General features: G+C 49.3%; 1 protein-coding gene across 1 annotated transcript in view; it reads left to right on the top strand.

Annotated features, from left to right (window-relative positions):
• Nucleotides 1-26,500, top strand: part of PCM1 (pericentriolar material 1) — an 82,157-nt gene that overhangs the window by 43,875 nt on the left and 11,782 nt on the right. The window contains 8 exon segments of the mRNA XM_043969619.1: nucleotides 1,161-1,519; nucleotides 4,084-4,248; nucleotides 11,560-11,732; nucleotides 12,113-12,244; nucleotides 19,117-19,237; nucleotides 21,750-21,899; nucleotides 23,836-23,972; nucleotides 26,272-26,406. Coding sequence (XP_043825554.1) covers nucleotides 1,161-1,519; nucleotides 4,084-4,248; nucleotides 11,560-11,732; nucleotides 12,113-12,244; nucleotides 19,117-19,237; nucleotides 21,750-21,899; nucleotides 23,836-23,972; nucleotides 26,272-26,406 — 1,372 coding nt within the window.

The raw sequence follows: 26,500 nt of genomic DNA, 5'->3' as shown, positions 1-26,500 counted from the left end.
CATATGCACAGGCAGGGACTGCAGAGTGAAAGGGGTACATCCTGTGGTGGTGTCTCGGCAGGAACGGGGAGGCCACTCCCAAGACTTGGTTTATGGAGGTGCTCCTAGGTCTGTGCTTCAGGGCAGCTTGGGAAAGCACTGGCCTCAGTCCCTCAGAAAAGGGCCTTCTAGAGCAGGGACCAGGGCTCTAGAATCCTCTTTGGATAGTTGTTCTTGGGTTCCCAAACAAATGTTCTAGCCTAGATGTTTTAAGATCCAGGTTTGGGGACTTTGGGGAAACAAGAAGGAAAAGGGCAGGGTGTGCACAGGCAGGAGGAATAAAATGGCCTATGGACAGAGCAATTGTCTGCCACAGAACCAGAAAACAGGCAAGAAACAACTGCCAGCAGTTCTTTCTGGGTGCCAACAGTCTTCCAGCAGGTCCCTCCTGTCATACACACGTGCTCGCTCTTTGTACAGCGTCCTCTCTGGCTGGTCCCCTTTTTTTCTCAGCCTTGACCTAGAACCAGCCAGCCAGATTTTGTGGGCAGTTCTCAGGCTCTGGCCATTTGTTTGGCAGACAAATCCTAGGACTCCTTCTGGCCACCCCATCTCTGGAGCTGTACCAGGAATCCGAGACTCTTCTTGGGGTGTCCAGTTGGATCCAGCAGCCATGGGCAGCCCTGGGTGCCTGATGTCCTTGGGCAGGATCTGGGCTTATCTACCTCGAAGCATACTCCCCGGGATAACAGGCTGCTCTGAAGTCTCTCCCAGGCTGTGCGTTTGTACCCTCGGGGCTCAGCACAGGCCCAGAACAACCATCTGCGTTGTGGCTCTAAGTGAACCTGACAAACTTTGGTTCTGTTTGAGCTAGCTTGCCTTCAGTCCCTAGGCTTCTTCCCACCTCCGAGCCCACTTTTTCTTGGGATCTCTGCCCTTCTCTGTGCTCTCTGCTGTGCTCTCCCACCAGAGAAAGAGCTGGTGCTTTGGGGCCTAGGGCAGGCCTGCCTCACCACTCCTCTCAGGTGGCGTTCACTTAGATCGTGGTGCAGACTCTTGGGACTTGCCCTCCCTTCCTTCCCCCTGGTGATGCTGTACCCACTGAAGCCCACCTCATAGAAAATAGGAAAGGATGGAGAAATCTATCAAGGTAAAAATGCTTTTTTTTTCACCCTGTTAAGAAATCAAAGGCAGCCTGAGGAGGAGGTGGAAAACAGTCAACCGGCATGGCTGTTTGAGCAAGAAGGTGGCCTGGGGAAGCCTTTCATCAAGACCGGCTTTGCCGTGTCTGTCCAGAAAACCGCCAGTAACCATCGCCCAGATCAGCTCGACGGCAGCCGAAGGAGACGGCAGTTTGACGAGGAGTCCTTGGAGAGCTTCAGCAGCATGCCTGACCCCGTGGACCCGACCACGGTAACAAAAACCTTCAAAACTCGGAAAGCGTCTGCTCAGGCCAGCCTGGCCTCCAGAGACAAGACCCCCAAGTCAAAGACCAAAAAGAAGATGTCTATGCAGCTGAAAGCGAGAGCTAAAAGCACTGGTAAGTGCTGGGATGGGGACCCCGGGGTTGATCAGCCGTAGACAGAGCGGTGACCAGCAGCCATTCCGCCCATCCCGTGAGGTGCCCCCAGGGTGCAGCACTGCCCACTGAGTTTATAAGGGAAGGCTCTGAGGCCCCGGGACATTAATAACCAGGGATGAGGGAGCGTCTCCACAAACCCAGGTCTCCCTCCGCATTGCTCTGGCTAATGCTGAAGTAGCTGACGTGATTCAGTAGGTCAGATTTATTAAGGTGGCTTTTAATACCACTAACATTCCAGTCCAGGTTCTTTGGTGGACTCTGTAACAAATGAACTAAAGCAATGTCTGGCCCTGCAGTGTGCTGCTATCCCAGCCCCAATCTCCAGGCTCACCCTCTGAAGGTCGGGCGACATAACCATTGTCTTCATCCCTATTCTGATCCCTCCTCCTCCTCCCTGGGCCCTCCAGCCCTCCTCTCCATGAGGACTTGTACCCTCTGTTCGCAGAGTAGTCTTCCTCCACCATCCCACCCCTCTGAGCTAAGCCCCTTTAAGATCCATGGTGTACAGTCCTGCCACTCTCCCCCCAAGGCCACCGTGTCACCTGCAGACCTACAGTACCTTGGGTACTGAACTCTGTCTTCCTCACCATCCGATGCCCTCCCAGAAGTGTTCATACTGATAACCACTGACTCTCCATCCCCTTTCCACTCCAGTGGCCTCTTACACCCCCCATGCCCCATGAGCCTCATGTGTAGGCACTCGGACTTCCCTCCTTGATTTCTCTCTCAAGAAGGCGGGCAGCTGGGAACGCCATGACCCTATTCCCATCCAGTCCTTTACCACCCATCGCTCTTGCTTCCCCACCCACCCCGAGCTTCACTTTCCCATTAACTTGATGCTCTGACTCCTACTTTTGACTTGCTGCTACCCACACTCTCTTGCTTTTCTGCCAGTGACACCCTGGGGTATCCTTAGTGAGTACCACTGTCAGAAGCTAGGAAGGCCAGCCAGCCTCATCCATTAGGAGTCTCAGCAGGGCCTTGGCCGCACGCTCTTGTCTTACTGAATGCGTGTCGAGTTCCTCACGACGCCTCCACCAAAGGTGCCCTGGTTCCCAACCCATTCACCTTCCCTGACTTCCCTTGATCTCTCCCTTTGTATCTCTCAGGTACACTTAGCACATAATGTTCCCTACCAGCGCTATTTGGTTAGGGCCTTATTCTCTTGTGAGCTCTGCGAAGTGAGAGGATGTCTTATAGAAATGATTTCATTTACAAACAAGCAACAATCGTTTATTTATTATGATGATATTAATAATAAACTAATGTCATGCATATTCCCTAGTGCATAATGCAGTTCTTTGCACATACAAAATGCTGAATAAGAAGAATCTAATTAGCCTTAATTCTGTCCATATCTATTAAATACCTATTGTTCTTCAGACACTGCTAGATGCTAGGCATGCCAAGATGATTAATGATATGGCCTGCCTAAAAAGAGGTTATATTATCAGACGGAGACTGTATATATATATATATCATGTAAACAAATGAGGCAGAATGTCAGAAGGCCCCGCCCAAGTCAGGAAAGGCTTTCTGGAGCCATTGCCACATGGCCGGTGGGCCTTGAGGGAAGAGAAGTCTTCTGCAAGGCAGAGAGGAGAAAATGGTATTTGTTCAGGCAAGGGAGATGGTGCCCCAGAATTCAGCCCAGGGGGAGGGAAGGCCCGTCTCCTGCTTTGGTTGAGAGCCAGGAATCTCACCTGACTGCATTGTGGCACCCAGGGAATAACGTGCTTTCGCAGAAGCAAAATGAGGCTTTGATTAGAGAGGGACATGGCGAGTCGTGTGCCTTAGGAAGCTTGTTTTGGCAGCTGTGGGGCAAGATGGACTGGGGAGGGGAAGGGGCCAGGCAGGAGAGAATGAGAATCATCCAGGGGAGAGGCAGAGGGGGCTGAAAGGAGGCACCGTGTGTCCATGTCGGGGAGGAAGGCAGATTGTGGTGACGGAACGAACACCAGAGCCAGGGAGATAGCAGGACGTTCCAGAGTTAAGGGCACAAAGGCCCGAAACAAACACTGAAAAACAACTCTTGCTTGGGCAGATTTCCTTAGCTTAGACATTAAGAGTTTCCCCCTCATTAGATTTGCGTTTTATTATTGACTGACTTAGAATTAAGATCACGGACTAACGTTTCTACTAAATCTAAGGACTGCAGCTGATGTCATAGACATACTATCACTCCATCGCTAACTCTGATGTTAGTGGGGTCCCTAAGGGGCTCCAGAGAAACATGATGAGTCTTGTCTCCGCCTTTTTCTGGGGCTCTTTCCAAGAATCATCATGAGATCCTTTTCCATATACACACCTCGCCTGTAATCTCTTCCCAGACAGACTCATGGAAGACGAGAGCAAATTCCCTGGGTATCGATGCTCTCATTTCTTTTGGCTTCACCTGCCCAACTGGTGGGGCCCCAGTCCTCTCCTAAGATGGCATTGACTCTCAGAATGACTAATGTGAGTTACGATTTCAGCGAGCCAGTCACACCTGATGACAACCCTTGTCCCTTTTTTCACTTAAGGGTATGAAAGTGCCAGTATGTCTAGTACGTGTGAGCCTTGCAAGAGTAGGAACAGGCATGCAGCCCAGACCGACGAGCCTGTCCCAGCAAAAGTATTCAGCAGAAAGAATCATGAGCAGCTGGAAAAAATTATAAAATATAGTCGATCGACAGAGATGTCCTCAGGTAAGGGGATGGGAAGAAGTGCCTGCCGTGCCGAGCTGGCACAGGTTGGTCCAGTTGAGGTTCACAACTGCATTGATGTGTGCTTGCCCTTGGTTCTCAAAAGCATCCTTTACTCTCCTTATATCTCGGATCCAGAAAGTCCCACTCACCTTTGAGGCAAGAAATCTCCAATAGACCTAAGGTCAGCTCTTCACTCTCCATGTGCACTGATCATTAGAACCTCCACATAAAGCCCCAGAGGACACGGCGGACCTCATCTCAGCCTTCCCTTGGTGCCGTCAGCTGATCCCAGGCTACTGGGCAAGTCTGAAAGGGTCGTAGAGGCACTGGGGGGGTGCCACTGCCGCCACCACCACTTGGTATCCACATCGTTAGCAGCAGCAGCAGCAGCAGCATTAGAGTGATTCATGTGATAGCAGACCTCCCGAGTCGTCTAGTTTAGGCCCTGCATTTTGCAGTTAAGGAAACTGAGGCCCACAAGGTGAAGTGACTTCTGAGGTCACACATGTAAGTGGTAAATCTAGGTGATGAATTCCAAACCTCTGGATGCAGAATCAGAAGTCATAGAATCCCAGAGTCTTAGGATTGAAAAGTCCCCTGAGCAGCCGTCCTCTCCAAGTCCTGTCTGGGCTGTACCCAGCATCCTCCTGGAAGCCTCCAGTGAAGGAACTCCTCCTTCTGGGGCAGCCTTTGCACTTTGGAATGGTTCTCATTGGTGGAAAATCGAATTTGCCACAGAACCAGTCTCTGGCATGGGACAGCCCTTCAGATATTTGAGAACAGCTGTCCTCTAAGGCTACCCAGGCCCCACGTATTCTCTGGGATGGCACCTCTACTTCGTTCTCCTGATCCTCATAGGGCATAGCCCCGAGGCCCCTCACTTTCCTGGCTGCCCACCTCTAGTCGCTGTCAAACATAATGAAGTCCATTCTAAACTGTGGTGCTCGTCCTCCCAGTGCGAGGTTCATCTCCTTATTCCTAATCAGCCGGACCCCGTTCACTTTTTAGCTGCTGACACCTAGTGAACTTGTAGCCCCCTCCAGGCCCCAAGCCTGGAGCTGCACATCCAGCCAGCCACACTGCCCCTTTCATCCACTTGTGAAAGCCATTTTTGGAACTCGTTTTCTCCCCCACTTTATCCCTCTTGAACGGAATCTTGTGAGATGCAGCCCGGGACAGTCTCTTTGATCCTGTCTTGCTTTTGGTGTGTCCTGATCCTGAGATACCTCTCAGCTTTGTGCTGTGGACACACCTTGACTGGCCAAGCTGTTTCCTTTGCCCTGAACTAAGTCCTGGGGGAATGGTTAACCCACGCCAACCTGGCTCTTTTCTCTCCAGCCATTCAGCCCACTTTCGGCCTTCCTTCATGGTGTTACCACCCAGCCCTCATCAGTCTGTCTTTTCTCCAAGATGAGCGAGCACAGTGCTTGCTTGACTGCTTTGCTCAAGGCTTGAGTACTGATTTCCCCTAGTGAGCCACTTAGTGACCCATTAGGAAAGCAAATGACGCATGCTCTGGCATGACCTGGAGCGGATAAAGTGCTGCTGACAGTGTGTGAGGGCTGTTTCCTTTTCAGAACATTCACTAACCAGACTCTCAAGTGATGCCCAAGACTCAAAGCCAGGCCCACGAGCTACACTTTCCAATACACCATGCTGGCTCCTTCTCCCAGCTGGACAGTGGTCAGTCGTCAGAGGCTGCCAGATAGCATGCTGGGTTTGGAGTCACAAGGCCCGAGTTCAGATTTGACTGCCAGCTCTTACTGGCTTTGTGAGCCCGGGCAAGTCAGTTCACCTTTATTAGCTTCAGTTTCCTCAGGTGCAAAACCAATGCCAGGGTTGTCATGAAGATCAAATGAGGTACTGTTTGTGAAGTGCTTAAAGCACTTTAGAAAGGCTCCTTATTTATAGGAGTTGTCCTTGGAATGGGTGAAAAGAAGAAACACAGAGTTGGAGCTACCAGGGACTTCCAAGACCAGCTACCTCAGCCCGGCCCTGAGCAGGCTTCCTACCTGACAGGTCTCCACTTGGAGCCCTTTGAGGATGGGGAGCTCACCCTGTGCAGCCCATTCTGCTTCAGGGCAGCTCAGATCAGGAGCTGAGCCTTCAGGCAGCCTCTTGGTCCTGCTTCCCAGGCCAGAGCAAAGTGAACGTCCTCCTTTCACACACTTGAAGACAGTGTTCACATCTCCTTCCTTCCAGGCTGGCCATTCACCACTGATGCAGCTGGTGTCTCCTACAGTCTGCCGATGCCCTTTGGGCTACTCGCCTCCCCGCGCCTGGACACTCCTCACGCCTCCAGCCCAAATCAGACTCACTGCCCAGTTCCACGTCACACTGCCCTGCCACACCATGGGCTCTTTTTCACATGAGTCACTTTCTAGCCAGGTCTTCCACATCTTGTATTTCTGACATCGAGGCTTTGGATCAAGGTTTCAGACTACGTTTATCCATATTAGATTTAAACTGCTTTCTCCCCGACCCTGAAGGAATGTAAACTCCTTGTTTTTGTCTGTGTGTCTCAGCACCTGGCACTTTGTAGGTGCTTAATGATGCTCAGGGATGGGTGCACGAATGGGCATGGTGTAAGTTGTTGCTCTAAACCTTTTTTCTGCCAGGCTGTTTTCTGGCTTCTTTTCAATGTTTATCAGACTCAGGCTTTTCACGGTATTTTGTTTTCTTAATTGATTGATCACTGAGCTAATGTGTTCTGTTCTTCTTTCCCCATAAACTCTATTTTTTTCTTTAGCTCAGGTTGTATTGATGCATGTTGGATCACATCATTTGTTAGGTCTCCCAAATGCTGGGCTCCCTTCATTCCTGCTTTTTTTTTTTTCTTTCTGTTTTCCTCCTGGGGATTCTAAATGTTCTTGTTCCTCCAAATGAATTTTTAAATTTTATGTTTTGGTTCTACAAAGTAACCTTTGGTAGTTTGGTACAGTGCTAAATGAGTGTGGGTAGGAATGAAATGAATGAAGCATTTATTAAGCACTTGTTTTGTGCAAAGCATCATGTGTCATCATGTTTATTATGTTGACATGGCCCAACTATGAACAATGAATGTCTAACTAGCAGGCTGCTTTTATTTCTATAGACAGTTTTAGAGTTCAATCTTGAATTTGTCTCAGCAAAGCATTCCAAATATTTTATGGATTTTGTAGTTATTTTGAGTACAGTATTTCCTAGCATTTTCTACAGTTTTTTTTTATTAGTACTGTCTAGAAATCCTGCTTATTTTTTTGGATTTAGTTTCTATCCTACTACTTCACCGAAGTTATTCATACTTTTCCTCATTTTCTTCACTGATTCTCTGGGGTTTTCATCTGCAAACAGATAATTTTGTCTTTGCTCTGCCCATATTTTTACCTTTAACTTCTTTCCAGTTTTATTTCTATGGCTAGCGTTTCCAATATTGTGCCAAATGATACTGGGGAGAATAAGCACCCCTGGCAAAAGCATTCAGGTCACCGCTCAGCAAGCATTTATGAAGTGCCAACTGTGTGCTAAGCACCAGACTTAAAAGAGACATGCAGCAGGCCCTTCTCTCAGAGGGCTTACAGTCTAATGCAGGGAGACCGTTGTAAATAAAGTAAGCCTTCCTCCTCCTGGACAAAACCTTTGCTCACACCACAGAGGTTTATCTGCCATTTCTTCTCTTACCTGCCGTCATGCCACATCTGGTTCTGGTAACTCAAACTCATCACGGGCAGCGAACAGCCCTTTTATGTCCTTTTCTTGGAGCCAGGCCTGCTTGGGCTGCTTTTGTCCTCTCCAGAGGAGGAGAGGAGCTTGCCACCCATCCTAGCAGTCCTGCCCTTCTTGGATTCTCCTCTTTCCCCTCCCCAGTGGGTACGATTCCTTTCATATGGGGAAGTCGGGGAGGAAATGCCCTTCACAGGTGTAGCTTGGCACTTTCTCTGTAACTTGTACCCTTAGAGAATTGCCTCCAGCCCCTCACAGGTTATATGTGACTTGCCCACAGTCACACGGCTGACGTGGGTCAGAGGCAGGATTCTCCTCTCTCTTCTCTGAACTCTCTCAAGTCCGCTTGCTGCAGATTGACGATATTTCAAGTCCGTGTGTGTCAGACCATGTCTCATTTTCCATTGCTGGGATCCTCCCAAGGACGCCGCCATTTTCACACTGGTAACCAGTCCCTCCTTGTTGGTTAGAGTCAGGTCCAGAATGGGGGCGTCCTCACTTCTTCCTCTGCCTTTGGAAGGATCTGATTGTCAGTAGTCAAGGAATGATGAGCCATTTTGCTTCATGCGGACATCCAGCTAACGGGGTCTTCCATAATGAGGTCAGCCCCTTCTGGGCCAACTCCTTATCTACTCCATTTTTGTCTAAGTGGTCTGTAATATAGTGCTCTTACTGCCATCCTCCATCCCTCCATTAAGTTGTTTTTAATGACTTTTTATGGATAGTTTCTGTAGTCTCCCATTTATCCCTTCCCTTCCCCTCTCAGAAAGCCTTCCCAATGGGCAAATAGTGTATTTTCAAGAGCATTAAAAAAAAGTCAGTGCAGCGGATCAATAAAGGAGTCTGAAAGAGTGCAATGTGTAGTGCCTGTGGGCCTTCCCACCCCCACAAAAGGGGAGGTATGGCCCTCATTTTACATACAAAGCAGAGGACTGCCATGAAGCATGAGATGAGGAAGAGGTGACTAGAGCATCATTTGCCTGGAAAACACCTGGGGACGTGGGCATGCCTTGAGCTTCACAGGCATCCTTAAGGGGTAGGTCCATCGTGGAAGCTGGTGCTGGCCTGCGCTGTACTGGGTGAGGCCTGGAGCCCAGGACTAAGCAGGTGGTGGTCCTGCTGTCCTCCGCAGACCCAGCTGGACCCCTGATGGAGGACCATGCTTAATGTTGGGGGGCACATGGTGAAGAGCCCTGAGTCATGCCCCGTTGGACTGCTGGGGAGGAGAGTTGTGGGGGCATGAAAGCTGTCTTCAAGTATGGGAAGAGCTTCTGGTACACATGGGGTTAGACTCGCTCTGCTTGACACCCCAGAGAGGAGAACTAGGACTAAAGGGGGCTTATATAAAAGGTTCAGAGGTGAGGAACGCCTCCAGACCCTTAGAGCTGTCCAGAGGGGACACTGGGTAACCAAGGCCCATCATTCTTCTCCTCACTCCAAACCCTGAGCCTGAGTTACCCTTCCATCCAGTGTTACCCGTTCATGGCCCTCTTTTTTCAAGGGGCTAGCAAGACTTGATGGCCAGGGACCTCCAGGGGCAATTCGGACAAGTCTGTGGCCTCTTTGAGGATTTCAGGTAAAGCGAGGGAAGGTGTCCTCCTTTTGGGTGCCTCATGCCCCACCCTGAGCACAGAAGGTAGAGTCACACTCATTGGTGCTTATTTCAGTCGTTTCAGTTTCAGATCAGTCACCTTTTTCTATGATAGATCTTTTGGGCCTTTGATGATGGGGTGATTGCCTTTACATGGTGGAAGAATTTTAAATGAGTAAAACTATAAAAAGCTGCTCCTTTGGTCTCAAAAACAACTTTCAAGAGTTTGGGCTTTGTTTGTTTGTTTTTAATTCCACTGATTCATAGATAAACCCTGTGTTTGCTACTCATACACATTTGGTGTTCATCGTTGTATCTGTCCCTTCCCCCTTTCCCTACAGCACATGCTAGGAGAATCCTTCAGCAGTCTAACAGAAATGCATGCAATGAAGCACCAGGTAATGCACCAACTGCTTAGTTTCAATGTGGGGGGAAAACAAATCTCTGTCTTAATTTTTTATCTGATTCATTGCTAGAAATTCACTCTCTGTTTTAGGTACAGTTTAACGTATCTTTTGGCTAGTATTTGACTAAAAAAAAAAGTGTTTAAAACAACCAAAAACCCCTGCTGCTTCAAGAATCTGATCATTTTCTAATTTCAGTGACTATTCATTTGTCAACTTTATCTTGGTAAAAGGACAGTGTGCGTGTGTAAGTGTGTATACACATGCACCTGCATGTGTGGGAGTGTGCGTGTACCATGTGCAGGTGTGTGATTTCTCAACTTGACATTTGGAGCAGATAGAGTTTGGCTTTTTGAGCTATTCAGCTTGTACTTAGGAAATATTTAAAGCCCCATTTTCCAGAAATTAGAATTTAGAGTTATTCCTGATTCCCAAACGTTTGTGATATTAAAGTATCATATTTGCTTTGTTCCTTGGAGGTACCAAAATCCTAGACTTCACTGAGTTTTTAATTAGCAATATCTCCCATGAAAGTCAACTACAAACTGTTCAGAGTTTCCGACTATATAGATTTCAGATTATATGAACTTTCAGAGAGCTTTCTGAAGTGTCATTCTTGTATTTAAACTAGAGACTTACTGCCTTGTAATACTTTGTAGTTATGCCATAGCAATAATCAATAAGGAAGAAACAGGAGGGTTGGTTAACATTTAAGAGAGTGGGGAAGAACAAGTGAGCAGAGCCCAGGGAAGCCAGAAATTGAACATATTAAGGACACTTTGAAGGAAAAAGCATCTATAGCCTTCAGAAGGGCTCCAGGAAGCAGCAGGCTGTATTCCTCACACATTTCGACCCCCCCAAATTCTAAGAGGGGCAAGAACAGGCCCTTAACATACATACACACACACGCCCACACACACCTGAATTGGACATGTACATTAGTATAAAAAGTTATTATTTATTGAGATAAAAAACGTAAAGATACTATCACTAATGGATGGGAAGATGTGAACCATTTTATGGTGTGTGTGTGTGTGTGTGTGTGTGTACACACAATACAGAAACCGTGACTTTTAAAATTTTCTATTGTGTATGTCAGAGGAACTCACTGGGGGACCTTGGTCAAGTCACTAAATTCCCACTGATTTAAAAGGAGGTGGTCCAGCTCACAAATTCTCTGACTTGGAATGATCTTGTTTCCTGTCCAGGAAGAGCTGATGTGTCTGTGGTCCTATCACCAACCACCAAAATAAATGATTTCTGGTGAGGTGACCTGCAGAAATCCAGTGTATCTGCATGTGGCCTGTGTCATCCCACTGATGTACTGATGAAAGTTCCATTCAATTTTGTTAGCAAATAGACAAAACATTGTGGAAGGGTGAGGGTTCTTCCCTGTTTTCAGTGTCATGTAAATGGTGTGTGAGGCTGTATTGCAGGTGTGAAGGACGCTCGCTCCTCATTTCAGCACTCTCTCTATCCCGAAAACTTCCCACCCTCAGTAACTTGCTGCGCTCTGAAGAACGTGAAAGCCGCTGTTAAAAGCTCATCTAGTCACTGGTAGGAGGCGTCGAGCAGTTCATCCATTTTGATTGTCTGATCTTTTCTGTCTTCCAGAAACTGGAAGTGATTTTTCTATGTTTGAAGCTTTGAGAGATACTATTTATTCTGAAGTAGCAACGTTGATTTCTCAAAACGAATCCCGTCCTCATTTTCTCATTGAGCTTTTCCATGAGCTGCAGCTACTTAACACAGACTATTTGAGACAGAGAGCACTGTATGCACTGCAGGTAAAGAAGGGCTTCCAACTCCCATGGACCTGGGGCCTCATTTCTCTCTGTGTCTGCCCGGGGAGCCCGGCTCTGCACTGAGACAAAGCTGTGGACTAGGGTTCCTCTCTTTCTTTTCTCGTACTTTGTGGCCACTTTTCTGCTTCTCTGCTGCCTTTTGTATACTCTGGGGGTGACCCTTCGTGTAAATTCTCTTCTGAAAAGGTAGCTTCATCCCTTATGTTGCCTCTTTTGTCTCGGTCTGCAAAGGGCTAGTGCATTTAAATAATGCTACACCGAACCATTTAAAAATTATCGTTTATTTTTTAAAGGATTATTTATTATTCATAGATTATTACTGCTATTATATGCATAATTAACTGCCTTATTTCCTTGTTTAGGACATAGTCAACAGGCATATTTCTGAGACTAATGAAAAAGAAGGTGAAAATGCCAAATCAATGAATTCTGCTCCTTGGATAGCCTCAAACTCAGAACTGACTCCCAGTGAAAGCCTCGCCACTACTGATGATGTAAGCTATTAATGTGGAATATGACGTAGGCGTGTTTTCATTCTCTAGCAAATTGGCACCAACCAATTTTACTTCTTCTTGTGGACACACTCAAATGTATCTTTTGTCATTGGTTTTTTTGGTGTGTTTTGGCAGGGCATTGAGGGTTAAGTGACTTGCCCAGGGTCACACAGCTAGTAAGGGTCAAGTGTCTGAGGCCGTCCACCGAGCTGCCCCCACGTTTCCCCTTTTAGCCTGAATTTGGAGTCCCTTGTTGATTTGCAGTCATTCACTTGTCAGAAAGGGGCTTCTCAACAGTTAGAACTGGAATTACTTCTGGGGGTTACCTCCATTGACCCAGTAGAGTTAGTGATGTAGGCGTGAGCAAATGGTGTCTCCAAAGCAGAGTGAGCCTGCATGGGCCGGCCCTCAGGCAGCTCTTCAGAGCACTGCTCCAAACCCTTGGTGTTCCCGTAAAGAACGGAGCAGGTGAGTCAGGAGGACCTGAGTTCAAATCTGGCCTCGGACACTTAACACTTACTAGCTGTGTGACCCTAGGCAAGTCACTTAACCCCAATTGCCTCACCAAAAGAAAGAAAAAAAAAAGAATGGAGCAGGGCAGTCGCACAGCTGACTCACCAGTGGATCCGGGCTGCCAAGCGGACCAACAATCTTGACCCACATCAGTGCATAGTCAGGCAAAGGGAAGCAGAAGTACAGGGGAAGGCCAGGCAGCTCCATGGCAGAGCTCAAGGCAGCTCCTGCGGATTATTGAGAAGCAGGCCTGATGAATCCTCCAGGGATACCAAGGCAGGAGGAAAAGGCCCTGGGACATCAATGGCATGGGTCTCCTTTTCCTAACAGCCATTACTTCCAAGATCTCGACTCACAGTTTGGTAGAACATTGTCATTTACACAGTTTATGTAAAACTTTAAGAGATTTCTCTCTCATCTCCTTAACCTTCTTGCCCCCTTCCCACCTGTGCAGTCTGACTCAAAGATGTCCCATCCCTGGTCAGAGATCTTCCCTGGCTCGCTCTTGTCCACCGAGTTAAAACCAAACTCATTTGGTATTTGGAGAGGGTCTGTTGCCAGCTGCCCTTTCTATCATTATCTTTTTCTGCTCTCACCTGCAGCTTCTTTATTGCGGCCAATTTGGGCAGCTCTCTTCCCCAGAACTTTTTTTTGGGGGGGGGCAGGGCAGTGAGGATTAAGTGACTTGCCCAGGGTCACACAGCTAGTAAGCGTTAAGTGTCTGAGGTCAGATTTGAACTCAGGTCCTCCTGAATCCAGGGCCAGTGCTTTATCCAACTGCACCACCTAGCTGCCCCGTGCCCCAAAACTTTTATTACCCTCTTGTGCCCCATGCTTTCATTCCCGCTTTTCCTCATCCCTGTTAAATTCCTACCCTATCCTTTGTAGTCCAAATGCCCTGTCCTCCAGGAAGCCTGCCCTGATTCCCATCCACATCAAGGAAAAACTTGAGATGCTCTTCTCTCCCCCATTCCCCCCTTATTCACCTTAGCCTCCAGAAAAGCCTCTACTTTCTCAGGGCACCTCTGTGTATGTACCTGTAAACTGTCTTTAAGGAGCCTCCTCCTAAAGATGGGGCAAGAATTCAGGGGTACCACAGAACCCCATCCCCAGGCCTACAGTCTGACCACATGACTCTCAGGATAGGGAACTGTGTCTGTTTGCTTCTCCTCGCTTCCTGCTTCTGGTGCCAACAACTCAAAGCTTGGCCTGCTCTTGATTTGGTCCAGAAATGAATGCCTCCATCGCATTTCTAGGTTTCCCAGTGTGGCCTCAGAAATGCTGAGCCAGCCCTGCTCCCTCCTTGGGGCCCCGACATCCCATCTCTCTAGGCAAACAAGTCTGTCGCCCAAAGGCGTTGCTTAGACTTAAGAACTTCATCAAAACCATGGCAGCATCATTGGGGGAACAAGCATCCTCTGAGATTTTACCTCAGGAGACAGTAGGGAGAAAGGGGGCGTTTTGTCCTGGGGCAGCCCGCCTAGATTTCTGTGTGTGTCCCCCTCCCTCCTCTGCTGTGTACCCAGCAAGAGCAGGGACCCCGCATTCTGTGTCTCCCCCAGTGCTTGGCATGGCACTTGACACCCAGCCTGTAATAAATGCTTATTGAATTGAATGTCTACTAGTTCATTCTTGCGGTCGATTTTGTTCATCGGGCATTTTTTATAACACCGTGCAACATATGGTCATAAGGCATGAATGGCAAAGAGACGCACATAGTTAGCAGACGTGAATCGGGGAGCCCAGTGAGGAGGAACCTAGTGCCGTGATCCAGGTAAGAAGCACAACGAGCCTGAAGCAAGGCGATGACTGTGAGCAGAGCATGGGGAGGGATGGCTTGCAGGCACGGATGCTGACTGGAAGGGCAGAAATAGTGAGAAATGGGAGAGGAGACAGAGGACGGGAAATGGAATGATGTGCCGATGCTGGTGAGGCCCGGCGTGGACAGATTCGTCCGGAGGTCCCTTTGGAAGAGCCACTTAGAGATAACCAATTGGCAGTTGGTCCTGTGAGAGGAAAGAGAAACCAGGACGGTAGAGAGGGACCTGGGACTCATCTGTAAAAGAGGAGACGAGCACAGGAAAGGATGAGACACAAAGGAGACCTTGGAGGAATGTGGAGAAAGGTGGGTGTTGGGAGAGCTAGGAGAGTACCCGCAAACTCCAGAGATGTGAGGGAAGGGGCATGCAAAAGACCAGGAGCCCTGCCAAGTAAGAGACGATGGATCATGTGCAGAGGGCAGCGCCAGCTCCGTGATGTCCTGGGAGCCTGTGAAAGTGGTGATGAGAAGTGAAGATGCACCCCCCCCCCATGAGCTGTGAAGGGAAGGAGAGTTAAAGGATGGCATCTTGACAAGACACTTGGATCAGATGAAGGTCTTCTGTTAAGGAGAGAAGCCATGGAAGAATCACGTCCCTAAGACCATTGCAGAAGACAGAGAGACTGCAAAATTGATGAAGACTGTGGCCAGATGTTCTAAATCAAAGCACCACAGATGTTGAAACTTGAGAAGACACAGCTTGGAACCTGTCCAGAGTCCATTGATGACGAAAAGACTGTACCATGATCACCATTTCCTGTTAACATTAATAGATGTAAAGTCATCAACAGGCAGGAGCCCCTCACCAACACTTGATTTCCTTGCCCAGCAGAGAAGCATGGAAAGACTCATTTCCATTCCAATCTCCTTTGCAAACCATTTTGGTGAGAAGGATGGCAGACGACAAGCACAGTAACGTCACCTCAGAAGCAGCAAAAAGTGGCGGAAGTTAAAACAGGCTTGTTGAAAGCTTGGCACGAGACCTAATTGAGTCAGAGCATTCACACCCAGAGAAGGACCCTCATACCTGGCAGGGCAGCATGTGCACAGGCAATGGAACGGCCTGGCCAGTGGGCCTCTAAACAGTTGTTTTTCATCATTAGTGACAGTGGAACCACTTTATTTACACCCTAAAATCTTAGTCTGAAATGGCCTTATGAAGTAGATGCCCTCTGTTGGGGAATAAATGTGTGTCATGGGATATTGCCAGGTTGTAAGAAACAGTGAACAAGAATGAGACAGAGAGGTATGGGAAGGTTGATAGAAGCTGACACGGTAGCTGGGTAGACTTTGGAATTGGGAAGACCCGACTTTAGATCCTGATTCAGATGCTGTGCCTCAGTCGCATTCTATGTAAAATAAGAGGATTGAATTTGCTGACCCCCAAGGGCCCTTCCAACACTTGTGAAGTGTGCAGAGGCAGGAAAACCATGTACCCCCAGTTCCCTCAGCACTGTCAGGGCATGTAAAGATGGACTGCCTCTCTCTTGCAGGGATGGGTGGGGAACTTGGGTGGAATGCAGATTTTACAAAGCATCACTTTGAAACACCTTGTTTGGTTTTACTGTGAAGTTAACTCGGTGGCTTGGTTAGGTTATTGGACTGGTTTAGGGATTTTTACTGTTACAAGGAATGACTGAGGTGAGGGATGTATTTAGAAATGAAGGAGTTAATTTTTATGGCAATCTGGGAGAGTATTTCAACCACCCAAGTACTCACAAACGGGAGCTTTGAGAGATCCGTGGGCCCTGCTCCTGGTAAGAGCTTTGGTGTGTGTTTGTTTTTTAAATTCACAATTGAAAGAAGTGCTAAGTTTCACTTGGAGGCTGGTGAAAGTAAAGCTGTCGGGTTTCTACCATCCATGCCCGCAGTCTGCTGCCCTGAATCCCAGGTTAAAGACCCTTGTTTTATGCTGTTTCTCTAGAAGGACTAAGATTCCAAAAGTCTAGAAGAAAACCCCACTAATATTATGCAAAAAAGGCATTGGAGAATATGAAAACAACCTTCTAGGACGCTGTCTTCCTAGGCTTTGCAGTCTGTCTCAAAATGGCCATGGTAGGCAGACAGGATGTTTTCTGGGGGTGTAAGAACCGGGCAGGCAGAGGCCCACCGTGATCTCCATGGCTGAGCTCCCCTTTGTGTTCCCACAGTTGTCTGCACGGTTCCACTGGGTTTATGGTTTGTGGATCCCAAAAAACTCTTTTGGCTCAGGAATGCAGCCTTAGAGGCCTGCTCCAGTGGCACTGGCTGCTGGGAGACGGTAGACTCTGGCATGGAGGGGTGTCTGCAGGAGTCATAGCTGCAGCACACGTGGCCTTCTTGTGCCCCCTTGGCCATTTACCTCATCGAGCTTTCCTAACATGCAGTGCATGCGTTTTCAAAAGCAAGAGAGTAGCCCCAAGGACCCGCCTTGAACAAGCTCTCATGTGCACTTGTCAGACATCAAGAGATCCAGGAAGGGACAAGCATTTAGGGAGGGATAGGAATAGATTGTAGAAGGTGGTGCGTCAGCGGCATCTCCAAGGAAGGGCAGAACTCGATGAGATCTGTCCAGGGGGCAGCTAGTGCAAAAACAGAGAGGAGATAGAGTATCAGAGAAACAGAGGTCAGTTTGGCCGGATCTCTTGGTGTCTGTCAGATGGCCTGAAATGTCCAAAAAGTATGCTCTTGCTGAGGCGGCCCTGAAGCCCGAGGGAGAGGTTCGGGCTAGAGAGACATCTGGGCTTCATCCTAGACACAATGATGGAACCCAAGGGAACTGGTGAAGTGGCCAAGAGAGGTGGTGGAGAATTCCGGGATAGCTTTTTAAAAATCCCCATAACCGTCCATCAGGGAAAAGCTAATGCCTGGAGTTCAGCCTCAGATGCAGCCGTAGGCCCATCCGCTGAGGGTGTGTCTCTGGGGTAGGCCCTGACAGACCAGCGGACCCCAGAGAAAAAGAAAAGCAAGAGACGGTGCCAGACGGCAGCATTGAGCAAGTGGTGCCGAGAGTTTCTGGTGATGACCGCCATACCTGTTCTCTTTTTTGGCCCTGGCCTGCAAATTCATCGGCTTGAGTAACTTGGGGCAGAATATTCTGGGATTTAATGAGATCCGCCCAGAGCCGGGCATTGAGTGCCTCTCCTAAGGGGTCGTCCATCTCCAGCAAATGTATATTGGAGGCAGATCTTAACCTCTGGTGTTGTTTACTTGAAGCCTGGCTGTCTCCATTAGCAGAGAAGCACTCCCAATACCGAGCAGTATTACTGTTCCTAAAGTCATCGTTCTGTCTTCAGAGACCTGCTGGCTCTCTGACTGCAGGTTACGTTCTCATGGGGAAAGCGTGGTCACTGCTGAACATGTGGAGAAAACCGAGCTTAGGATGTGTTTCTCAAGCAGCTGAGGGTCTTAGGGCGGAGAGTGGGACACACAGTGGTCAGGAAAAGAAGGATTGATTTGGGCACCCTGTTTTTACCAGCTATCGTCAGCTGCGTGACCCTGGGCAAACCAGTTTACCCCAATTACCCCCAATACTGGGGTCATCTCTGGTCATCCTGATGGGTATCACAGCTCTGGATGTCACGGTCCAATCATCATCTGTCATTTTCTCTTTCCCTCTGCCTCATCCTTCTTAAACCCATCCTTCACCCTTGCTGCAGCCTCCAAGCCCTCCCTCCCGCAGTACTCTCTCGGCACTCGGATCGGATTCAGCAGCACTTGGGAGGGTTGTGGGGACAGGTTTTGACGCCCCTGGCCTAGAGCACTGAGGAGTGACTTGCCCAACGTGTGTTATTACTGTTGTTTCGTCACTTGCAGTTGTGTCCAGCTCTTCCTGACCCCACTGGGGTTTTCTTGGCAGACACTGGAGTGGTTTGCCGTTTCCTTCCCTTCTCCAGCCCATTTTATTGATGAGGAAATAGACAGATAGCATGAAGCAACTTGACCAGGGTCACACAGCTAGTACGTGGCTGAGACCAGTTTTGAACTCAGATCTTCTTCCCGTAAGGCACTCCGAGCTTTTTCGCTGGTCTTCCCATGGTTGGCATGCCCTCCTTTCTCGTTTCCGCCTCCTGGCCTCCTTCAAGTCCCAGCTAAGTCCTGACTTTCCATAGGTGACTGCCCTGTACCCACTCACTCTCCAGTTGGTCCTGTCTTCCCCATAAGACTGGGAGCTCGTTGAGGGCAGGGACCCTTGGTTTGCTTTATTTGTACCCTGTGCTTAGCAGGTGCTCGTAGATTGGATTTGAGTAATCCTTCAGGTCCTTTAAAACTACACCACGCGTTACCTCCAAGCCTGCCTGAGATGGTCTATAAATGTCTTCTCCTGCCCTGCTCGCTCTGACCTGAAATCCTCTTTGCAGGAGGTGGTCCTTCCATGTCCTCTGTGAGACAAGACTGCGTTTCTGTCGGAGTAGATTCTGGTGCTTTTAGAAGGGTTTGTGGGGGGCGGTGCAGACTGCCGAGCCAGATTCTAGACGTGGTGTCTGTGGGCTGGTTACGGAATGTTAACTCTTGTCTTCCTCTGCAGATCAGAACATTGTGTCTTTATTTTGCATCTTAGGAAACTTTTGAGAAGAATTTTGAAAGAGAAACCTGTAAAATTGGCGAGCGAAATGATGTTGACAACGCCAGCACCTTGTCTACGTCTTCTAATTTTGAGCCCTTTGCCACCGATGATCTTGGTAAGTAGCCCAGGCCTCAAGGATGTTTGCTGGTTTGGGGCCATCTTGTCGATCCCCTCATTTTGCAGCCAAGGCACCCGAAGCCTGGGGAGGCTTGTTTGACGGCGGGCCATCGGCCGGGTCAGAGTCACAGACCCTCAGTCTCTCCGCTGTCAGGTGCCCTTGCTAGAAGACCCTGAGATGGGAAGACACTTGCCCTAGCCAGTCTGCTCCTGAGCCCAGCCTAGACTCCACGTGCATAGGAGGCCTCTCTCAGTTCAGGGGGATGGTCACAGTTCTTAGGGAAACACAAGTTCCTCGGGGGCACTGGGCCTCCTGTCTACACGACACAAATCAAGGAAAGCTGACGGTGGCCAGCCCCGAGGTAGGACTCTGCCTTTCCGCTGCTGAATAGGCTGGCTTTCCCAGAGAGCTTGGATGTCTTTACGTCCAGAGGGTGTTGGGGACCGGCCTCAGGCCCACAGCCAGACTGGCTTCTGGGTGGCTTTCAGAGGCTCTGATGTGAGAACAGGAAGTCAGTCAGCATTTGTTAAGTGCCTCCTGACTGCCAGTGACTCGTCCAGGTGATTGGGATACAGACACAAAGCACTCCCTGCCCATCAAGGGAAGGAGATGGGTAATTAGGGAGCCCCCCCTCCCCCGACCTCGGTCCCATTTGACCTGAGCTTTGCAAGAATTCGAGGAGGCGGGGGTGGGGGTGGGGGGTGCGGTATGAGGAAGGAGAATGGTCTAGGGAAAAGGACCGGGCAGGTGACCTGTGCCAAGGTGTGAGTGAGCTGTAAGTAGTCAGGGTGGGCAGAACCCCGGGAGGTCTAAAGGGAGCTCAGGAGGGGCTTCGCAGGCCCAGCCCAGGAGCATGTGTCCTGAAGGTGGGAGGGAGCCTTTGGAGCAGGCAGTGATGTGACCGATCACCATGGCCACCACAGGGAGGACCGTGGATAGGACACGGGAGGACAAGAGGCAGGGAAACCCCTTAGCAGCGGGCTCGTTGAGGACTCAGGTCAGCACTGTGACCAGCCGGGATGCCAAGGGCTCCTGCCAAGGGCGTGATGGGCTCAGATGCCAGAGGAAGCAGGCCAATGTGGACGCCTGTGGCGCTGGACTCTGCAGACTTGTTAGGAGGCTTCTGTTTGGAGTTGGCCGGTCTTGTTCAGCTAACCAGGCAGGGAGAGGCTGAGAAATGAATGCATGTGAACAGGGAATGCTTTGAACTGAGAGTCGGGCCAACAACAGCTACAAGACCCATGTGGAGGCGGAACTGAGCAGCCTGGGAGATGGTTCAGATCTGGAGGGAGGAGGGTGAGAGAGGGAGCTCATCGCCTGCTCTGGGCCTCAAGAGCACCTGAGAGGATCAAGTGAGATAATATTTGTAACTGTTAGAGCACAGTGCTGTTTAACTGCTACCTATATGATGATGGTGGTGACGATCTACTACTAAGAGATGCTCGCGTGCTTCGAAATCTGAAATGCTCACTAACGAGCGTCTCTGGAAGAGTGATGATGAGACAGGAAGCCCAGAGCCCACCGATTTGGCACAAACAAAACCAGCATCTTTTTCTTCCCCTCAGGCCCCTTGACCTGGTCCCCTCTCACAGGCTGTGCCAGGTGCTAGGCACTTACCAGTATCCTGTCAGTGAGCCCTACCGACTCCCTGCTCAGCCCCCCACCCTTCCCAGTTCCCCTCACATTTTCCACATGAGCTTTGGGTCTGGCTGCTCATCTGCTTTACCCTGTAGTGGGCACAGTGTTGAGCAGGTTCAGAGGCCTCATTCTGAGCCCTGGTCTCACTTCCAGAAGCAGTCTGGCATGGGCACTAGGGGCAGGACTTCAAGTCAGGAAGACCCGGGTTTGAATCCCGTATTTACTCTCTGTGTGGTGCTGGACAAGTCATTTGCTCTTTTCTACTCTACAAAATGAGGGTGCTTGTCGTGTGGGTCAGGAGTGATCACACATAGACCACTTGGCAAACCTTCAAGCACTTGACCGATGTGGCTGCTCTGATGACGGTCAGTGTCCAGCAGGATCTCCTCCTTTTCCATGGTACCTTGGTCGTCTCTCTCTTTTTAAAGGAAGGAGTGGGCAAGACCTGACCCATGACTGCCCTGGTGTTGGGAACCCCCGAGAGCGCTCATGCCACCAGGGCCCAGGCACAATTGTTACTAGGTGGTGGCAGACTCTGCCTGCTGTACTGAGGGCTCACCAGTAGTGCTGCCCCCTCCTCTGCTGTCTTCTGTTTCCTTTCACGCAGTTTTATTTGTCTCTCTTTTTAAAAATTTTTTGTGGGGCAATGAGGGTTAAGTGACTTGCCCAGGGTCACACAGCTAGTAAGTGTCAAGTGTCTGAGGCAGAGCTCAGGTTCTCCTGAATCCAGGGCTGGTGCTTTATCTACTGTGCTACCCAGCTGCCCCTTTGTCTCTCTTGAGGGATGTCATTTTTGAGCTCAGGCAGCGTTTTTAGAAGTCTGGTATGGAAAAAAGCGGCCCTTTTAAATGTGTGTCTGTTCCCCATGCAGGCAACACCGTGATCCACTTGGACCAAGCACTGGCTAGGATGAGAGAGTATGAACGAATGAAAACTGAGGCTGAAAGTCACCTGAGTACAGAGGGCACTGGGGCCGCTGCCACCGCCACCACCTCTGCCACCACTGCTTCCACCTTAGAAGGTCAGGTCTGGGGTGAGCGAGGGCAAAAACCACGGCGCCTGCCTGTCCTCAAAAGCAGGAAGAGGCCTGGGCACCAGGGCAGCTGGGAGAGAGAATGTGAGGGGCAGTGAGCCTAGCAGAGGACCGGCTGTGCTGGGTATTTGCTCTGGTGCTGGCTTCTGGGGCAAGGAAATGCCTGCAGTCTCTCTGCCTTGCTCACCTGCTAGGTGACTTTTTTTTTTTTTAACTTTTATTTTCCAAATTACATGTAAAAGCAAATTTTGACATCAATTTTGTTTTTTTAAAAAACTTTGTGTCCCAACTTCTCTTCCTCCCTCCCTTCCCACCCCCACCCCAAGAATTCAAACAATTCTACATTATCTAGGTTGTGAGAACAAACAGATTTTAAAAACAAAGCTTCAGATTAAGGAATTGTCAAAAAAAAATGTGTTTCAGTCTGTTTTCAGATACCATCAGTTCTTTCTCTGTAAATGGACTACAATTTTCATAAGTTCTTCAGAGTTATATTGGATCATGGCCTTGCTGAAAATAACCACGTGCTTCCCAGCAGATCATCTTACACTATTGCTGTTATTTTGTAGACAGTACATTTCTCTCTGCTTCAGTTCATGTGGGTCTTTCCAGGTTTTTCTGAGAGCATCCTGCTCATCATAATTTTTATATAGTACCTTGAACTTGACAGAGAATTTTCTTCACAATAGCCCAGCAGAGTAGGTACCATAGTTTTGACATTGTAGTCAATCACCACCCCTCGTAATACAGCTTCCAGCCTCATCACTCAAAGTTCTCTTCTCCCTAAAGCTACCTGTGATCCACACAGGGGAAAACCAATTGGGTAAATGCTGTCTGTTGTGCAGCCTGTGCTGGGCAGCTGGAGGAACGGCCCATGAAGCAGGAGTCTAGGACAGGTGATCCAGAAAGAGAACGGAGCACATTGGACAAGAGGAGAATAAGTGAATGAGGGAGGAAAGTGCTTATCATGCTCAGCAGTGTTGGGAATCCCAGTACGGCAAGCAAGGCACTTCTTTTTTTTTTAGTGAGGCAATTGGGGTTAAGTGACTTGCTCAGGGTCACACAGCTAGTAAGTGTTAAGTGTCTGAGGCCGGATTTGAACTCAGGTACTCCTGACTCCAGGGCCAGTGCTCTATCCACTGCGCCACCTAGCTGCCCAGGCAAGGCACTTCTTGCCCCCAAGCCCCTTACATTCTCCAGGGGGAAGATAACACGAAAGGCAACTGGAAAGAGTGGGGCTGAGGGCAGAGGAGAGAGGGGCCTTTGAGGTCTGGTAGGCCGAGCGCTTCAGGGGCAGCGCCCAGGTGCTGGTGCCCGAGGGCACACACGGCCTTGATGAGCAGTGTTCATCCTCATCCCAACCTTGGGAGATGGGAGCTAAGTTTAAGCCTATGGACCTTTTGGTACAAGAACATTCATAGCTTTTGACTTACTAGTAGCACAAAAAACACATCTGGAATGCCTACAGTACCTCCAGTACGTCCATTCAGCTGCATGCATTTATTAAGCACTCATTGTTTACATGGCAGTGTGTGCTAGTGTGCTAGAGATAGGAAGGCGAAAATGATCCACAGGAGGGAGCACTGACCAAAAGGAGCATTAGGAGAGACTCGGCACCCACGTTGAGCCTTGCAGGAGGCTAAAGCTCGTGGGCTTGTTGGGTGGTGGTGGCTTGGCAGGACGGTCTCTCGGGGACCTTGGAGAGGGGACAGATGGAGACAGGGAGACCAGTGAGGAGGCTCTGGCAGTAGTCTAGCCAAGAGGCATAAACCGGGGTTGTGGCCTCGTGAGCGGAGGAGCTGTTGTGGGGGTGAGGTCAGGGCGTCTCCATAAGTTCTTCATGCCAGTCAGTGTCGCTGTTCGCTAGATGGCCTCGTCCTTACTAATCCAGCCAGGTTTTTTTTTTTTGTCTTTCTTCAAACAGAATCTCCAAAAATTGAGCCTCGTAGTGCACAACAAGCCCTCAGTGAAGTCGCTGCTGTTCCTTGTCCTCGGATCGACACTCAGCAGCTTGACCGGCAAATAAAAGCAATTATGAAAGAGGTCATTCCTTTTTTGAAGGTAGGGAGCTCGAGATCACTGACTTCTATGTACAATGTTCAGAAAACCCTCCATTTCCTAAGTGTCTTGTTTGGGGCCTTCGGGGGAGTTGGGATGATGCCGTGCTTCGAATGGTCACACGGGGAACAGCAGGAGTCACTGCCTTTGTTTTGTCCATAGAATTACCCCCCACATGTAGCTAATAGTTGTAGTTCTTACAGCCTTGCTTGCAGATCCATCTGTTTCCTGGATAGGTATCAGAAAAGGAAAGCCTTTGTTTCACTGTCATGTGGCTTCCCTAGTGAAGTGTTTGAAAGGGGGAAAGTACAGAAGAGACAGTTGTCTGTGTCTGTGTAAATATGATGTGTGTGTGTGTTTTTGATACAGTCCTGTTTTTTAAAAAGGATCCAAGACAACACCTCTGGGTGAGTAGAGATGGCTGAATCAAAATGGCAGCCCACATTTAAAAGTCCCAGCAGCTAGTGTTTGTTTTGTTTTGGTTTTTGGCGGGGCAGTGGGGGTTAAGTGACTTGACCAGGGTCACACAGCTAGTAAGCTCAAGTGTCTTGAGGCCAGATTTGAACTCAGGTCCTCCTGAATCCCAGGCCGGTGCTTTATCCACTGCGCCACCTAGCTGCCCCAGCTAGTGTTTGTAGACTAGAAAACTGGGACTCTTTGCATAGAGAAGAAAGAAGGTTAAAACCAAGGGATCCCATGGTAGATAGAACTAAAAAGAGGTTGGTTTGGGGTTTCTTTGGTGATCCACTGGTCACCGTTAAGGCAGGCACAACATAAGACAATAATCATTTGCATCGTTTGTCAGTGAAATGCGGGACATTGAGTACAAAAAGGATTTCCTCTTGATGATGGAATTCTCCTTTTTCTACAATCTTGCTCTAAAGGATGTTGGGGGGAGGGGAGGTACAAATTCTTAGATGAGGGTTTTTAACTTTGTGAGATAGGAAGAGTCGGGGTTTGGGGGCTTCTGTCTTAAAAAAAAAATGATGCTCCTCCAGAGCTAAGTTCATTGGTTTAGAGCTCAAGAGGATTTTAGAGTTCTGGCAGTCCCGTCCTGCATTCCAAGGAATGGTGACAGCTGTCCCATGCTCCCGTGACAGACGACAGCTTTTATTAGGAGTACGTTCCATCTGTGGTCAGAGCCCTTCCCAGAATGAATTCTCATCAGGGCTGACTGTGAGCGGCCAGAGATAGTTAAGACTGGTGGCAGCTGAGCCCTGCTGTGCGTCAGATGGTTTTGACTGTGCCAGTCACGAGCAGGATGGGCCTGGTGTCCGTTGGGCTCTGTAATCAGTTCATCAGCTTTCCATCTGGGGTCTGCCCTCCCACCCCTCCCCCGTTCCCCTGAGGGAGTGGGCCCATCCTAACCAGCGGGCCAGAGGAGATTCTCCAGGCCAGTCCTGCCATTCTCCATGGTCATGTAAGGGGAAAGTGCTCCCTGATGCCATGCTGCCTCTTCCATTCTTTGCCAGACCAGTCTACAAAGAAAGCCAATTGAATCCATTATGTGGCTGAATTGCTGTACATTTGCAGTGAAAAATCATTTTTAATTTAGCATGTTGGGTGACAAAGCCAACCCAAAAAAGGACCCTGAACCAGCATTTTTTTGGGGGGAAGGGTGGGGCAATGAGGGTTAAGTGACTTGCCCAGGATCACACAGTGTCAAGTGTTTGAGGCTGACTTTGAACTCAGGGCCGGTGCTTTATCCACTGTGCCACCTAGCTGCCCCCCAGAAATGTTTCTTTTTTTCTCATTAATTCAGCAAACATTTGTTGAGCTCCTCATGTAAAAGGCAGAATGCAGATCTAATTAGAGGAAGAGGACAGAATGTGGGGGGGGGGGGCTGATGGGAAGGCTGGAGATGCCGACAGGGGCTTCTGGGCACAGCTCAGTGGTTTGAGGAGCCCGGGCAGCTGTCACTTCATTGCACTTCAAAACTAGCTTTTCCTAGTCCATCTTATAGGTGTGCCCCAAGCAAAGTGATCTCCCCATCTTGGAGTTCTCAACTAATAAGTGGGTGAGGGACTTTTTTTTAGAAACAGGTCAGGAGAGAAGACTAGGCTTTAAGAGAATGTCTGGTGACCTCAGATGAAGTTCTCTCTGCTTTGAGAGAAAGACACAGGAAAAGTGAGGAGCTTGGCATGGGCATGGGCTGGGAGCCATAAGGGCAGAGGGTGGCAGTGGTTGGGTGATAGACGCCTCCTGGGTTTGTGCCCAGGGACCGTTTCCATGAGGATCTTTGTCACCGTTCATCCTGCTGCGAACCAGGGCCGATTTCATGATCCATCTTGCCCTTCTGTAGGAACACATGGATGAGGTGTGCTCCTCACAGCTGCTGACCTCAGTGAGACGCATGGTTCTGACCCTCACCCAGCAAAATGACGAGAGCAAAGAATTTGTGAATTTCTTTCACAAGCAGCTGGGAAGCATTCTGCAGGTGAGAGAGCCCCTGCGCACCCCAGACGGCGTCCCTGCCCTATGTCTCATCTCCCTCCCACCCCGTGAGGAGGGTGGGGACAGACAGGCTTTCG

Source organism: Dromiciops gliroides, chromosome 6 (assembly GCF_019393635.1).
Source record: "Dromiciops gliroides isolate mDroGli1 chromosome 6, mDroGli1.pri, whole genome shotgun sequence".
NCBI classification, from domain to species: Eukaryota; Metazoa; Chordata; class Mammalia; order Microbiotheria; family Microbiotheriidae; genus Dromiciops; species Dromiciops gliroides.
The sequence above is the reverse complement of the archived record's forward strand: the minus strand, read 5'-3'. Positions and strand labels throughout refer to the sequence as shown.